General features: G+C 31.5%; 1 protein-coding gene across 1 annotated transcript; it reads right to left on the bottom strand.

The window, feature by feature from the left end:
• Nucleotides 1-3,706: 3,706 nt before the first annotated feature.
• LOC114750460 (protein SENSITIVITY TO RED LIGHT REDUCED 1) lies at nt 3,707-7,522 on the bottom strand. The gene is made up of 2 exons (XM_028939058.1): nt 7,464-7,522; nt 3,707-4,917 (listed from the first exon to the last, which is right to left on the bottom strand). Exon 2 carries the CDS (start codon nt 4,834-4,836, stop codon nt 4,006-4,008), a length of 831 nt encoding a protein of 276 aa, XP_028794891.1. The 5' UTR covers nt 4,837-4,917; nt 7,464-7,522; the 3' UTR covers nt 3,707-4,005.
• Nucleotides 7,523-17,381: the final 9,859 nt, after the last annotated feature.

The raw sequence follows: 17,381 nt of genomic DNA, 5'->3' as shown, positions 1-17,381 counted from the left end.
TAGTGCTCAATATGATAAATTAATTTTTAGTGCATTCTATAACTTAAGATATTTTTCTAGTAGCATTAAGTATTCTTAGTAAATTTTTTGATACAACATCTTAAATTATGTTTTTAATAGCATTCAGCATCATAAATTTAGGATGGTCATTGATAGTGAGAAAATATTTTAAGAGTAAGATCACATCAAAAATTGTCCTTACTTAAGGCTTATATCTCAGCTGGACTAAGTATTTGAAGAAGGCTTACCTCATTTCAGATTGTATGGAGGCTGTTACTTCTTACCTCATTTCAGATTGTATGGAGGCTGTTAATTTAGCTCTTAGAAGACGCGACAATAGCCACCCTTATCATGATGTGGTGGAGGAAGCACAATGCTGTTATGCAAAGATTGGCAAATCATCATCGGGAGCGCAGAGTTTGACCAACCTCTAGCTTATGAATTACAAAGTGTTCGACCATTTAGCAAAAGCTGCGCGCAACTTAGGAGGAAATTACAAAGTGTTTGACCAGCCTCTATCTTATGAGTTACAGGGAGGGAAATGTAGGATGATAAAAGTTCCTTGCTCATTTGAGTCTTTGCTGGTGGTTTCATTGTGTAGTGGTTAGACTTTGCAAGTTTTTCATTCCAAACCAAAATACACTGAGTGATACTAAAAAAGTAGCAAAAATGACAGAGAAAAATGATTCCTCAATTTCAAAATCCCCAAATGATCACTTAAATAAGCAAAATTTTATTTTTATATATAAATGACCAAAATGGGATTTGCAAATTTGCTGAAATGACCGTATTGCCTTTTATTTTTTTTCCCCCCAAAATGCCAAGCACCATCACCAGCTAATAGGTCACCAAAGGCTCGGTGCCAGTGGCGGCTACCGAAGTTCAAGTGGGTTGCAGATATCGGAGTTCTAGTAGCTGGTCGAAAACGGAGCTTTGGTAGGCAGTAACTATTTTTTTGGGGATTTTATAACTTTAATAATGTAGTTTACAAGTTCTTTAACACTATTAATAAGTTTGATATAGCAGTTAATAACACGTTTTTTTAAAAAAATTCAAGAAGTGAAATTTTACAACTTTAGTGGCAAGATTAACAAGTTTTATAACGTTATTAACAAATTTGGTATAATGGTTAACAACAGGTTTTTCAAGAAATTCAAAAAGTAGTATTTTTACAACTTCAATAACGCAGTTAGCAAATCATATAACAGTATTAACAACTCTTCTAACACCATTAACAAAGTTTCCCTATGAAGGCTAATGTTTTTAATATTAGCTCTTTATGAAAGTTGTATATCAAAAGTTTTCATTTATTAGGCAATCACTATAGTTATGAGAATTATTAATATTATTACCTGACTAGTTATTAGAGTTATTAATTGTCAATGGTATTATGAGAGTTATTAATATCATTACATGACTTGTTAACTAGGTTATTAAAATTGTAAAAATATCACTTTTTGAAGTTTTTAAAAAACCTATTATTAATTGTTATATCAAACTTGTTAACTTTGTTACTAAAATTGTAAAAATGCCATTTTTTAAATTTTCAACTATTATACCAAACTGTTTAACAGCATTAAAAAATTTGTTAATTATGTTACTGAAATTGTAAAAATTTCCAAAAATAATAGTCGCCAGCCACTAGAGCTCCGACGACTAGCTGTTGGCTCTGGTGACAATGGCATGCTAGAACTTCGGCGCGTGACTAAAGCTTCAGTGACCGGTAGGCTGGTTAGGGTGCTTAGTATCTTTTTTAAAAAAAATAAAAAGCAATTTGGTCATTTCAGTAAATTTGCAAATCCCAATTTAGTCATCTATATCTAAACTACGATTTTGTTTGTTTATGTGACTACTTGGAAATTTTGAAATTCAAGAATCATTTTGCCTGTCATTTTCCCAAAATAGTAGTCCAGACTATTTATTTGATATGTCAAATATTACTCAAGAACACTGAGTATTGTTAAGAAATATATTTTGGGTACTAGATGAAACATAACCTTAAATTCTAATCCAAAATTTTATACCAATTATATCCAAACATTTACTTTAAAAAATCCATCATGCGGAGATACCAATACAAGTTTTAAGCAAACAATGATATTTTAAACTGCTGAAAAAATATTTTGACATGCTTAATACAACTAAACTTTAGAATTTATTTAGTTTAGGATATTATACATTTGAAGATGGCCCTGAAGCTCAAATACATTTTAGGATGGGAAGAGAAGAGAACCTCTCCACTTCCCTCCATTTCTTTATTCTTGTCACTAGACCAGCTTTTATCGGTTGAGATTTAACATTTTATAAAATTAATATTATTTTAATATCAAATAACAAAATATATAAAAATAAATTTAAATGATTAAAATTTGATCTAAATAGGTCACAAATTTGTATCTTTATTAAAATATTTTTTTATTTTTTTATTTTATAAGGTATTAAATTTCAATAGTTTAAAGTTGATTTAATAATGAGAATAAAGAAGTGGAGAAGTTCTCTTTTATTCTTAAGCATGGGTTCGTGAATTCAAATATCTCTCAAAGATATAATAAGCGCGCGTCTTAGATCAAATTTAAATGTACACAATACATGTATAAAACTAGGTGAGGATTTAACCTTTATACTCTGCACAAAGTCTGAAATACGACTATATAAATAGTGTTGTTTCTTATATAGGGATATAAGATCAGAATTATTTATCTTAATAATTTATTAGGATTTTTTGTACAGTCATTATTATCCAATATTTTCTAATACTTACTTAATATTTCAAATCCAATTTAAATTTTGATTACCATTGTCCTCTATATCGATCAGGGCCAATTTTTTTTTTTAAAAAATTTCATTACGTTCATTGAAAAAATTACTCCCTCCGTTCCTTATTATAAGAGACGAATAACCGAATTACGTTGATCAAAAAAACAGTTAAAATTAGTTAAGAATAATAAATGTGTAAAAAGTATATTTTTTTTTTCAAAAATACCCTCATTAATAAGGAGAGAGAGCATGAGAGAGAACAATAGTAAATTCTTAAAAGAAAGAGAAGTGGGAAGGAGAGAGAGTGTGAGTTGGAGACAATAAATATGGGTAAAATAGGAAATCAACACAAAAAAGTAGAGACAACTTTTAAGCGTCTCTTATATTTAGGAACATGCTATAAGCATCAAATGTTTCTTATAATAAGGAACGGAGGGAGTATAACAGAAAAAAATAAACCTTAAACTAACGTTTTTGTCAATTCCTTGGCAACAAAAATGTGGAATCATGAGTTCTGCATCTTACGAATATTTTACACTTAATTGAGTTAAATGTTAAATTATTATTACTATTATTATTATAAGAACATAAATTGAGAATAAAATATCTCAGGTCAAAAGGGAAAAAAGAATAAAAAATAAAGATAACTAGGTCCCTAGAGTAATTATGGAACTGGACGAATGTGCTTAAAAGAAATAATTTTTTAATCAAACATGGCTTACCTGGACCTAAAAGATGGTATCGTCCCATCCACTTTAGGTGATATGACCACCACCGGCAATGTATTTTTGTTGACTCCCAAACTATCAACAAGTGCATATATACTTTTACAACAAACTATATCATGCATGTATTTAATCAGGTTTATTGTGAGAATGATATTAAAATATATTACAATTCAAAATATAAAGCCCTTGAACTTTGCCGTTAAATTGAGATAAAGCACCCCTTTCATAGACTAAAATTTCAATTCAGTCATATTTACATAAGCTTAAAAATGTCAGGCGCAGCGAAAAAGCTGCACTAGATATACGCATCCAAATGATTAATATTTATGAAAATGAATCCTAGACACAATCACACAAGCACCTGTCAAAGAAAGAGAACGATCCAAAATAATATTTCTTTCAAGAGAGAGGTACACAGAAATGTTTATCGTGTTTTCTTAGCTAGTTAAAGGTTAAAATGGCTCAAAACCAAACTACAGTACAATCCCTTCACATGCCTACCAAGTACCAATAATCTCCATCAAGAACTCATAAATTGCAGCTCAGTCTCTAAAAAAGGGCTGAAAAAATGCCAACTTGAATCATGAAAAGCATTAAAATAGTCATCAGAAATTGTTTTTATGCTAAACTCATTTGTAAATTTTCGAGCCGCCAAAATATGTCCCATTGAGTTCAAAACGGGTGAGTTAAACTCTGAAACTTGCTTGTATGTTTCAAAGCTATTCCCAAACAAGACCATGTTACCTAATAGATTCAGTTCCCAATTAGCTTGCAAGAGGTTGTTGTATAACTCAGCCTCACAATGGGGCATGAAGAACACAGTTGGCTTTAGAGCCTGTCTCCTTCCATGTTCATTGAATGGTAAGACAGAACAGCCTAGAGTTTCCAAAATCCGAGATTCAGTTGCAGATAGAACAGGATCAAATACGTCAATATCTTCAATCCATCTAAAATCTCTTTTCATTAATATTGCCAGACTAAGCTGCAATCTGGGGGGCTCATATGATTCAAGGCTGCCAATACCATAAATTACCATTGGCATCTTTGACTCCAATCCCAAGACCTTGTGCAAGTGTTCAGAAATTGGTGGGGTTTGTAATTGGTCTCGAAGACTATGGTAGAATTGAGAGCTCTCAACTTTATTTATGCTCCTTTCAATTTTTTGCATCAAGGCTTTTTCTGTGGAGGGATCAATTTGTACGTCTGTTGGAGTCCATGGTTCTTCTGTTTCTTTCAAAGTTTCAACTTTGTTAGATCTTCTCCTTTGTCTTCCACGGCGGGGTAAAACAACTGTCCAGCCTCCATTCAAAGCGCAATCATCAACGGCAATAGTTTCTGTTGATCCTTCCATTTAATGATAGCTATTAATCTAATTTGTTTGAGTTGATTCTGATATGCTATTATTTCACACTTCAGGATGAGATGGCAAATTCTGAATAAAAGAACAAAGTGTAAGAGATGGGGAACGTTCCACGGCATTAGAAACAATGAGTTACATGCTGAGCATACCAATATTTGACATCTTATTTCAGAAAAACAGTAAATACCTTCAAGAATTGAAATAAGCAAAGAAGGTTCTAGAATATGATATTATTCATTATGCCGTAAAACACCCTGTGAGAGCAAAATTGCTAAAAACTAGGTGGTTGGGTAATGCCCATATAAAAACAAAATCAGAGCATATAAATCCGTCTAGTCAGGCATATAAATCTGAATCTGATCTAAACCACACAAACCAACCCCAGCATTCTTGGAATTCAAGCATGACAAGAGATCTCAAGAATCAAAATATTGGAAGTAACCATGGTGTTTTCATCCAGCATCTTTCCATATTCCTGTATTCTTAGTGTAAGTCAAGAAAACTCCCATATCAAACAGGAGGGGGACAAAAAAAGTGAGCTCCCACACCTAGTCACTGATACAAGAAAAATTTACAGGACATGATAAATTAACTACGAGGCAACTTTTCAAAGACCTAAAGTCTAGACTGGTGAACATAATTCATTTAGGACATAATCAGGTAGGTTTCAAAAGCTGCAAGGAAAACTATGCATATAGATAGGCCATTGTGTTTCAGGGACATCAAGCAATGAGGCATCTTTTCCTCATTTCTCACAAAAATGTTAGCTAGCGAATAAATATTGAGGTTTCAGATTTATATATCTTACCACCCTTTGACATTAGCATTCAATGAATAAACCCCATGATCAAAAGTTTTCAACTTGCGTACAAGCAGCCAAAGGTGCCATCAGTGGATAATAATGCAATCAGGTTGAATTTCTTAAAGCATATCAGTATCCAAATTCTGAAAACCAATGCCTTTGAGACCAACCAGAAATCCACAATATACTGGCAAGTGAAGAATTTAATTAGAGGCTTTCTTTTCATGTAGTGGGACAAAAGCAAACCCATATCATTTATATATAAGTGGTTATTTCGGGCAGATAAATTATATGTGTTTCAAATACAGCTTATTGAGTTCAAAGAGATGGTATTCAATATTAAACTCTGGAACACATGAAAAATGTACTTCCTCATTTCTATGTAAATGGTTCAAATGACTAAACGTAACAAATCAAATCCCTTCCCAGTTTATGTTTGGGCTTGTCAAAATGTATCATACTGATGTATTATTGTAAGGACAATAGGGAAAGGATGAGAAAAGAGGAAGAGTAAAGGAGAGGAGAAGAGAGATGAGAGAGAGTTTCACTAAATGATACCTTGACAATCAGATTAAGCATAAGACAATTGATTACACACTCCACTGTTTATAAAGGATCTGTGTAATGATTTCCCACATCCAACTCATACTTAACTAACTGCCTAAACTTCCTAAGAGACTTGGATGCATAACAGACTCCTAACCACCTATCTATAACTCTCTTCTTATGTATTTTACATTTGATACAACACATGCATTGATACATTTTGACAAGTCAACACACCACCCATTAAAGTGGGACAAAGCAGTGCATTTAATGAATCGTGATATGGCAGAGCCTTTTCTCTTGGTTGAAGCAATGACTGAGGTGAAGAATGAAATCCTCCAGCACTAAAACACAGCGTCGGAAGCTATCTTCTGATTGATATGTTCTTCACCTGAAGAAGGTTTTCAGTGTTCTATTCCTCTTCAAGTAATCCAACTTATCCTTATTTTTGTCTATTTTTGCTTGATACGCAGTGTTGCAAGATCTTACAATCTCTACAATGCCAAGGTTATTGCACAGAATTGCCCATGCACCAATCCTCACTCAACACTAAAAGGTCTGCGCGTTTTATAAAGTAATGTTCCTTTGCAAAGCGTACTCGAGCATAACTACAAGATGAAACTATTGTACTGAAGTAGGCCAGGATGGGGGACAAAGGAATGTCAAAATTCTTGCTTGTTATTGTAATCTACAAATGATTCATAAATATGGTCATCAAGGTCACGTTTTGGTTGTGTTTGTGGCCTCTGATTATTCCATTCTTTCTTTCTTCCTTTTTTTCCTCCTTTTTTCTATTCTGGCTATTTGCAACCATGGAGGGAAATTCCAAGCTGTAAATTTTGCTCAATAGAATGAAAATCTTTATATATTTCCCAAAATGTTATCTTAAACCATTTCACATATGCCATCAATATTGCCCAACCTGTTTAGGAGATTTTTCCCATATAACCATTTACCAGATACAATAAAACACAGAATTGATGCTACTGCAAAATTCATATATGATAATCAAAACTAATTATATCGATAATAGATAAACTAGCAATCCGAACTCAAAATTTAAAATTCATATCAGAGAATTAAACCTCATAATACTCATCACAGAATTAATACTGTTGGCATTTCGTCACGAAATTGAAATTTCAGCTACCGGCATCACAACCCCATTCTCAAAATTACAGCATTATTATTTTTAACCAAACTAAGTGCATTTTTCAACCATCAATATTATTAGGATGATAGGCGGGAAAGCCAAGAAAAAAATAATTACCTTTAATGGCTGCGTTCTGAATCCCTCTTTATCTTCGTAGCAAAGCAAGGAAAAAAAAATCATTATCTTACTTAAAGGTGCAAGAAGAAAACACCACTGATATGAAAAGCGCGAGAGCAACAAAGTGAAGAGAGAGCATCTAGTTCATGTGCGCTGAAGAAATCCCTCAGCTTCTTTTTCTCACCCAAATCCTGTGCCCCCTTTTGTTGCTCGACAAGGTCGACGGAATCTCACCGTAGTAAATGGATTCTCGGCGGCAGAAGCTCAACAGATTTCAAGGAAAAAGCTTCAACGGAATCAGTGGAGGCGGCTTCGACGGCGAGGCACAACGAAGCCATGAAAATATTTGTTTTTCCTTTCTGTTTTTTGGCATGGCCCGAAATACTAGTAGGTCGTGTGAAAAATTTCTACCGGGGCTTTTAATAGAACCCAGTTTTCACTTTAAAAAAAAAATACTGGGCAAGTGGATAAATTATCGGCTAATGCGCTTTCATTGGATCAGGATCCATTTCTTTTTCCGGAAACATGTTTATTTTCATTAAAAAACCAAAAAGAATTCATCTAGTAGATAAGAAATTAATTCATAACTCATAAAGTCATCAGTTTGATGCGGTTCTTGGAGTCTAGAGATATGTTATGGCTTGACGAGCTCTCGGGACCACCTAAACTTTTTTATAACCAAAAATGAAAAATAAAGAAAAATTGCTATAAAATCACTTGTTTAAGAAACTAGCTGGACACGTCTCTAAAATTGGTTTAAGCAACTATATCTATGACAAGAATAGAGAATTTCTTTTTTTTTTTTTAATTCACCAAAAAAGGAGAACTCCCCTGAGTGATTTTAATTAGCAACCCCGGAAAATTACTGGAGAAGAACCTTGTTTATTTCCTTCCCATTCTCTTCCCTCCTCTTCCCTTTTTATAACCATAAGATTAATATTTGAATGGTCCATATTTAATTCTTTATAAAATTATGATCAAAATGTTAAATTATGAGTTAAAAAATAATTAGTTTAATTTAAATGGCAAAAGATTGATATGAGTAATGTAATACTATAATAAAAAAATAAAAAAATATTTTTTATAAAATCAAATCTGGATCATTTAAATATTGATCTTATAGTTAGAAGAGAAAGGAGAAGGGAATAGAATGAGAAGGGACTAAGAGAGGTTCTAATCTAGGAAAATTATTGCACGTGATTGAAGCTTTCTGCATATAATTAAAAATATAGCGCTTTCGTGGAAGAAAACTTACACTCAGTTATTTTAGTAAATACTCATGGAAGAAAATTATGCATGGCTGAATCTACACAACCAATCTTACAATTATTTAAGTTAGTATAAAATACATTCAACCAACTAAAATTGGTCTAATTATTAAGAATGCAACTTTTACTTAACCTTTTAGGCAGTTGCCTGGTTGGCATCTTCAGGAGAAGACGATGTTGTTTTGAATCTCATTACTTCGATAATAGGCAATTTACAAACAATTTGCCATTGAGACGTGACATAATCATGCTAGGAAAAACCCTAAAAGCCTGTTTGATTTGAAGGAGGGTACTAGAGGTTTTAAGTTTTAACTTTATCTTGTTTGGTGTGATTAAAAGGAAAGGAAGAGAGAAATATTTAATTATTCCTTATTTGGTTCAAGAGAAGAAGGGAAGGAATAACAATAATCAATTTATCATATTACTCTTACATGTTAGAATAAAATGGGAGTAGGAGAGATTTTGGCTTCTTTTTCCTTCAAAAGTTCTAACCAAATGAGAGGAGGACTTATTTTTCCTACCCTCCCCTTCGTGGTATTAAGGAAAATAAAGAGAAGGAGAGAGAAAAAAATTTGAATGAACTTGGTTTAAAAAAAATTTAAAAAGTGGGCTTCTAAAAGTTTAATAGAGAAAAATTATAAGATAAAACAACAATAAAAATTAATTAAAGGTTTTTAACCGAAATTCTTTAATTTTTTAAATTGAACTCATTAAAATTTTATCTTCTCTCCCCTCTCTTCCGTTTCCCTGGTGTCAAAATATTAGGTGAATGACCAGAAAGATGTGATAAAGTTCATAAAAAAAGAAAAAGAAAGATTAATCTGTCTTTTAACTCCTAACTCATTTATAATTTAATCCCTCAAATATGAGTCAACACTTCTTGAACTTTTGACTTCCCTGAAACTTATTACATGCCTTTTTCTTCTTTTAACCATTATTAGTCCAACTCATACTTGAGTCATCGTAATAAGTGCTTACGTTGTTGTCAGGTCACCATTCCCATCATCTTCAACCTCCTTGCCTTCTCTCACTCACTTACCACTGTTGACAAGAATCCTTTCCATTCCACTCTAGGTTGGTCTCCATACCCTCCTAAATTCCTTCTCAATCATCATAATGAAAGAGGAAGATGAATATTAAGATGAAGAACACACACCCTACAACTTGGCGACCCCTTCATCATATTTTAAGGTTATTGATTAAAGTTTCTAAGACCATCGTGATAGCCACCATAGCCGTTATGTAAGCTATATATGCTCAGAGAGGAACACCTGCTGTTGCCGAAATTGCCTCGTCCATTTTGTTAGCTGATTTTTCTAAGAATTAAGAAAGGCGTGATGACGATCTGTTTCTTTCTAAAAATGTTATTATGGTATGCAGATTTTTCTTTCCAGTTGCAAGAGATTTCTTGAGGCCAAAAATATGGTGAGTTTGACTTCTCATGGTGGTAGGCATTTGCAGCGATATGATAATAAAGTTGATAGAGGAGGAGTTTAGAAAACAGAGTATAAAATGATGATTATGGATAAAGATGAAAAAATAATATAAAAAAAAAGGGGATAATGAAAGAAGAGGGCATGAAGACTCGATCAGAGTGGAATGGAAAGAATTATTGTCAATACCAATACCAATAAGTGAGCGAGAGATGGTAGGCAGGTTGATAAGAATCATTTTCTTAGAAAGAAAAAATAAATAAATATTGAGTTTTAAGCAAATCAAAAATTTAAAAATTGAGTTACGTCTAGTCATACTTAAAAGACTAAATTATAAGTAAGTTAAAAATTAAAAAAATTAAAAATTAATTTTAAAAGAACAAAGAAAGAAAGATGTCATAAAAGGAGGTGAGGGGAGGGAAGCCAATAATTTTGCTCGGTTTTTATTAATTCTGCCTGTAACTATTCAGAATATTAGTATTTATCCTTTGATTTTAAAACAGAATTGTGGCGAGGACGGAAAAATAAACTCAACTAGAATTCAAGTTAACTGAAAAACAGATAAAATGAAAACGTTGTACTAGAAAATTAGATAGAGTTTATTACAAAGTTTCTTGCTAATTACCAATAAAAAAAGGCATAGAAACACTTGAAAAAAAAGCTTTTACAAATACAAAAATAAGGCTCTAGAAGATACGAGCTATGGCAGAAGCCAGCGAAAAGCAGAAAGAGACCCATTTTGAGAGAACAATCCAACAATTGTGTGCTAAGCGAAGAGCCATCTTCGATCTCATCTCCATCTTCTGCTTCAGTCAAGCAAATTAGGGTTTAACTGTGTGAGCACATTTTGATATTTTTATAGTCAATTAGGAGTTTAATTCAGTAAATACGTTAATTGAGGGAAAATATCAACGTATTTATGATGCTAATCTCTTCATTAATTGTGGTTTATCTGTGTGGATATGCCATGGATCTGGATGTACTCTACATTCAATTGTGAATATTCATTATTCGAATTAGGAGATGAATTTCTGGGGGGAAAAAACAGAATGAGGAGATGAATATGTGCAGGAATTTATGAGCAAAATTTATATTTTAAAATTAAATTTTAGTTGTTAATTAGAATCATTAGCATTATCTTAGCGTGAAGTAGCATCAGCATTATAATATTATTTTCTAATTGCAATTAGAGCTGACAGGTTCAGTTGAAATAAATAGAAACCGTTTGGATGTAGTTCTTTTCATCCCACCAATTAGCAAGCTATCCCACTTTCTTTTTTTAAAAAAATTCTTTTTACAATTTTTAGTTTAATTTTAATAATTTTTCTTATCATTTTCACTCAATTTACACATATTTTTATATTTTATTAAAGACTTTGATTCTAAATTTAATTTTTTATTTTCTTCATTGTTTTACTATTTTTATACTAAAATAACTACTAAAAATGAATTATATGTTCATGGTTCAAGTTTTGAGATTAATTTAAATATAAAAATAAGAAGAATTTAGTCTATAAAAGTTGTAATTTAATTTAAAAATTTGCATGTCAAAATGTTAAAAAAACAAAAATTGAGATTAGTAAGTTGGCTCCCCAAGAAGAACGGGTTAGCTAAATGTTAATCCGCCAAAATACGGTTCTTTTAGGACTAGCTCACATGGGTTTTAGCCCACTTTGCCACCTTTACTTGCAATCTTAATCTTATTTATAGTAATTCAACATTTTAATATTATCTTTTTGATGCTCTTAGTATTCTAATTTTATTTATAATGCATACAACATTTTATCGTATTGAATAAATAAAGGAAAAGGGGCAAAAAAAGAAGTTGAAAATTACTAAATTCTAAATCAGGTTTGGTAACAACACTTTATTTAATATGGACACCACTGAATTTGTAAATAATAACAAATTTTTGTTGACATGTTTTATTTGACATTTAGTAATTTTTAGCTTTTTTTTTTGTCATTTTCTCATAAATAAATGCAGAATATCTTTACTAGTATAAGTGCTCATATTTAATTCTTAGTAATGCCTCGAATATGATTTTCTTTAATAAGAGTATAACAATACATAGCAAAAAAAAAATTTAATGCTACCATATGTTGTGCATGAGAGTGGAAGATTACCACATGGTAACCGGTAAGATTGAACTAGTTTTTCTTTGGGAAAATTTCACTGTAGGACCGCACAAGACAATTAATCTCAAAGAGCCCCCAAAACTTTCTGAAATCTCACTGCAGGACCAAGGGGCCAATTTGATATTAATTCCACAAACGAAATGACGCCACTACCCTTAGCATCAGGTGAACCAGTCCACATGTGAACGGACTGATTCCACGTGTGAATATATGTATTTATTCTGCAAATTGGCTAGTTCCCTTTGCAAATGCGCTCTCTCGCACTTGTTTCCTCATGAACGCATGCATCAGGTGAACCAATCCACATGTGAACGGACTGATTTCCCGTGTGAATATATGTATTTCATCTGCAAATTAGCTAGTTTCCCTTGCAAATGCGCTCTCCCGCACTTGTTCCCTCACGGACGCATTCATCAGGTGAACCAGTCCACATATGAACGGACTGATTCCACGTGTGAACATATGTATTTATTCTGTAAATTGGCTAGTTCCCTTTGCAAATGCACTCTCCCGCACTTGTTCCCTTCTACTAGGGGCAGTGTCGTCATTTCGTTTGTGGAATTAATATCAGATTGGCCCCTTGGTCCTGCAGTGAAGTTTCAGAAAGTTTTGGGGGCTCTTTGAGATTAATTGTCTTGTGCGGTCCTATAATGAAATTTTCCCTTTTTCTTTTGGCCAAGTCACGCAAGGTTTTGGTAACTTTATATAAATAACCTCACTAGTAGAAATAGCCAATCTGAACTGATTTTTTTAAGGAAAAATTGTAATTAGGTCCCATCCAAGGGAATTAAATAAAAAAAAGTCTCTTGAAATCATAAAATTATTCTGAAATCCCAAGGGATCTTTTTACAATAAATTTTATTTGTTTAATTACCAAATTATCCTTCTTTTTTTTAAGTTTGTATTGACAACTGAAAGAGCAGTGTTTGATAACTCAGGGTGTAAGGATTGACAACTATAGCGGCTGGTTTGACAATACATTTTCTCAGTATATCACAAAATGTAACGCATGAGTTGTCAAACCAGCCGCGATAGTTGTCAATCCTTATACTGAGAAAATGTATTGTCAAACCAGTCGCGATAGTTGTCAATCTTTACACCCTGAGTTATCAACCACTGCTCTTTCAGTTGTCAATACAAACTTAAAAAAAAGAAGAAGGATAATTTGGTAATTAAACAAATAAAATTTATTGTAAAAAGATCCCTTGGGATTTCAGAATAATTTTATGATTTCAAGAGACTTTTTTTTATTTAATTCTTTTAGGTGAGACCTAATTGCAATTCTTCCTTTTTTTTAAACCGGTTGTAGATTATGAGATTTAAGAAATATAACTGGTTGGTAATTTTGTTTGTTTTTCTTTCACCCCAACTAGCTCCTCTGAAGTTGTTGAACATGATGATCCAGTAAAAAGATAAAATGAAAATGTTCTTTGGTTCAGTCTTGGCTTCATCCTGCTTTTGCCACCCAAAATGATTACGGCGCTCAGAAATAATTTCTTCTGAAAGAATCAAAATCTGCCTACTGACCGGATGGTTGTAGCTTTTCTTCAATTCCTTTGATCCTCCCAATGTCCAATGCAGATAGATAACTTATTTGGTATTATATACTATAATACTCATCATTAGTATAAGAGTTAGTTGGGAGATTAGATTTTATTTTAAATATAAAATCTCAATCTTTTTTTTTCACATCTTTTCTTAAAATATCTCCATTGATCATGAGAAATTCTCCATCAAAAAATAATTCCAATTATCCAATACATATAATTGAAGATAATAATTTAAGAAGATTAACATATATTTATGACAAATATTAACTAATCTTTTTAATATCTTTAATAGTCTATCTCTTATAATCGCGTAAATTTGATAGGACTCATCTGTGTCCACTTTACTTGGGGCCTGGTTATTGGATAATCTAACCCCTAGAATTTTGGTATCATGCAATTCTGAGACAATTCAAACATCAGGCCAGACATTTTTGTGAGATTGTCCATGTTCCCTTTTTGCTTACTCAATGAGGATATAGTCCTCATAACTCAGTTCAGATCGTGACCGAATATTCCTGCAAGTTCTCAGACCTTTTTGTGATATCTGCCAACTTTGTAGGAACTACTTTGGAAAGAGATTTATTGGTCTCATTATGCAAAAAAAAAAAAAAAAAAAAGGATATGATCAAGATATCTGCCAACTTTGTAAAACAATTTTTTGTTTTTAACAACATAAAAAAAACTTGTTTGGTAATTTATTCTTAGTTAATTGTTTTAAAAACAAAAAAACAGTAATTTGTTTTTAAAAACTAAAAAACCAAAATAACTTTTAGGAAAAAAGACAGAAAAATGACAAATGAACTTCATAATACCAAAAAGGTCTGCTGAATTTGAGAAATCCCAGTTTAGTCTTAAGAGACTAATTTGGCATTTATAAGTTTGCTAAAATGACCATATTGCCCTTCATTTTATTTATTGTTTTTAAAATACTAAAGCCTCCATTGGGCGACCTTTCACAGGAGCGATAATTGGTCACAGAGCTCCACCGGTCATAAACAATTTTTTTGAAAATTTTTACAATTTCAGTATAACGGTTAACAACTTTTATAACGCTATTAACAACTTTAGTATAACAGTTAACAATAAGTTTTCTGGAAAATTCAACAAGCTCTAGCGGCCGGAAACAATTTTTTTGAAAATTTTTACAACTCAGTATAACAGTTAACAACTTTATAACGCTATTAACAACTTTAGTATAGCAGTTAACAACAAGTTTTTGAGTTTGTTAACAGCATTACTGAAGTTGTAAAAATACTACTTTTTGAATTTCCCGAACAACCTGTTGTTAACTGCTATATCGAAGTTGTTAATAGTGTTACAAAAGTTATTAACTGTTATACTGAAGTTGTAAAAATTTTCAAAAAAGAAGTAGTTGTTAAAGTTATAAAAATGCCATTTTTTTGAATTTTTAAGAAAATCTGTTGTTAAATGTTATACCGAAGTTATTAATAGAGTTACGGAACTTATTAATGACATTATTGAAGTTGTAAAAATGCTACTTTTTGAATTTTTTTGAAAAATTTGTTGTTAACTATTATACTGAGGTTGTTAATAACATGAAAAAAGTTATTAACCGTTATATTGAAATTGTAAAAATTTTCAAAAGAAAAAAAGCTGCTAAAATTATAAAAATGCCGTTTTTTTTGAATTTTTAAGAAAACATATTGTTAAATGCCATATCGAAGTTGTTAATAGGGTTACGGAACTTATTAACGACATTATTGAAGTTGTAAAAATGTTACCTTTTGAATTTCTCGAAAAATCTGTTGTTAATAGTGTTACACAAGTTGTTAATCGTTATACTGAAGTTATGAAAATTTTCAAAAAAATTATTTCCGGCCGTCGGAGCTTGTTGAATTTTCCGAAAAACATGTTGTTAATTGCTATATTGAAGTTGTTAATAACATTACAAAAGTTGTTAACTATTATACTGAAGTTGTAAAAAATTTAAAAAAATTGTTTTTGGTTGCTGAAGCTTGTTAAATTTTTCAGAAAACCTATTGTTAATTACTATACTGAAATTGTTAATAATATTACAAAAGTTGTTAATCGTTATACTAAAGCTATATAAATTTTCAAAAAAATTGTTTTCGACTGGCAGAGCTTCGTTGACCAATTGTCGGCCGATCACTGGAGCTTTGGTGACTACCGTTGTCAAAGCTTCGGCGACCGGCCGACCAGTGGAGGCTTTGGTATTTTAAAAACAATAAATAAAATAAAGGACAATATCATCATTTCAACAAACTTATAATGTCAAATTAGTTTCTTGAGACTAAATTGGGATTTCTCAAATTCAGCAGACCTTTTTGATATTATGAAGTTCATTTGTCATTTTTTTTATCTTTTTCCCTAACTTTTATATGTTTTGTTGTTTTTGTTTTGTATAATAGAGTTATTTTTTTAACTTTTAAAAATTATCATTTTTAAAAAAAATTTCAAAGTAATGGGTCATATTGTCTCAATTTTAAATTTTCAGAATAAATTTGTTCTCAAAAAAACCTTTTAGAAACCCAAAGCTCCTGAATCCTGAATAAAAACTTTCAGCACAAATTTATACCTTAACCCAATATTATTTTAAATCAAATACTATTTTAACAAATACTTTAATAGCTGTTAGGTAATTATTGAAATATTATATATAAAAATTATCATATTTGTCTTAATGATATTATACAAAAAATATTAATAATTTTGTGTTCAATAATTTCAGTATTATTATTATTATTATTATTATTGACATTATTTACAAATCTTTACACTCAATTTACCAGTTAACTTTTAAGATTTACAAAATTTTGTTCTGAGCACTCAGAGAAAGTTTTGGTTTTCCAAAAGGTTTTTAGAAGCAAATTTATTCTAAAAATTTAAAATCATAATAATATATATTTTTTACCATTAAAAACTTTTTAAAAATTATTTTGAATAGAGTAAATTTGTTCCTAAAAAAAGATTTCACATAACTAACACCTATCACTAAAAATTTCTAGGGTTAACTCTTATATATTTATTACTCCTTTTGGCTTTAAATATAATACTTATTTTATAATATATTTTTATAGGGTAAAATGAATTTTATATTTATGGATGGGACCGGTATGGTCAAACGTTGCTGTGACCAGTTAAAAACTCTCAACTCTACTGGTTGATGTTCATGATGCTTGTGGTGATTATAAGACTTGTTCAAGAACAACCCAAAAATAATCCTCACATATGACATAACACTGTCCCGCTCGGCCGTTCCTGAATTGTAGAAAACTTCAGTCCGACGACCAAGGCGCCGATCCTGCTTCGGAGACGGTGACAGGTGACGGCTGGAATTCTAATCATATTTGAGATAGTTAGTTGTGATTGTTGTAGCCGTGCTTGACCACTTTTTGTCTCTGAATCAACAAAATTTCTTTTCCCAAATCGTAATTGCTTCTTAGATATTTTTGTTATGGTTGTTCTTCAAAGTCCCACCCAGTTCATCCTAAGCCTATGTGCAATCGTCGTGAAGGGTCACTGGGGTAATCTGTTGAAGCTAGAGAAG

The sequence above is a fragment of the Neltuma alba genome, unplaced genomic scaffold, assembly GCF_004799145.2.
Source record: "Neltuma alba isolate B1F8T4 unplaced genomic scaffold, ASM479914v2 tig00006462_pilon, whole genome shotgun sequence".
Taxonomy (NCBI): domain Eukaryota; kingdom Viridiplantae; phylum Streptophyta; class Magnoliopsida; order Fabales; family Fabaceae; genus Neltuma; species Neltuma alba.
The sequence above is the reverse complement of the archived record's forward strand: the minus strand, read 5'-3'. Positions and strand labels throughout refer to the sequence as shown.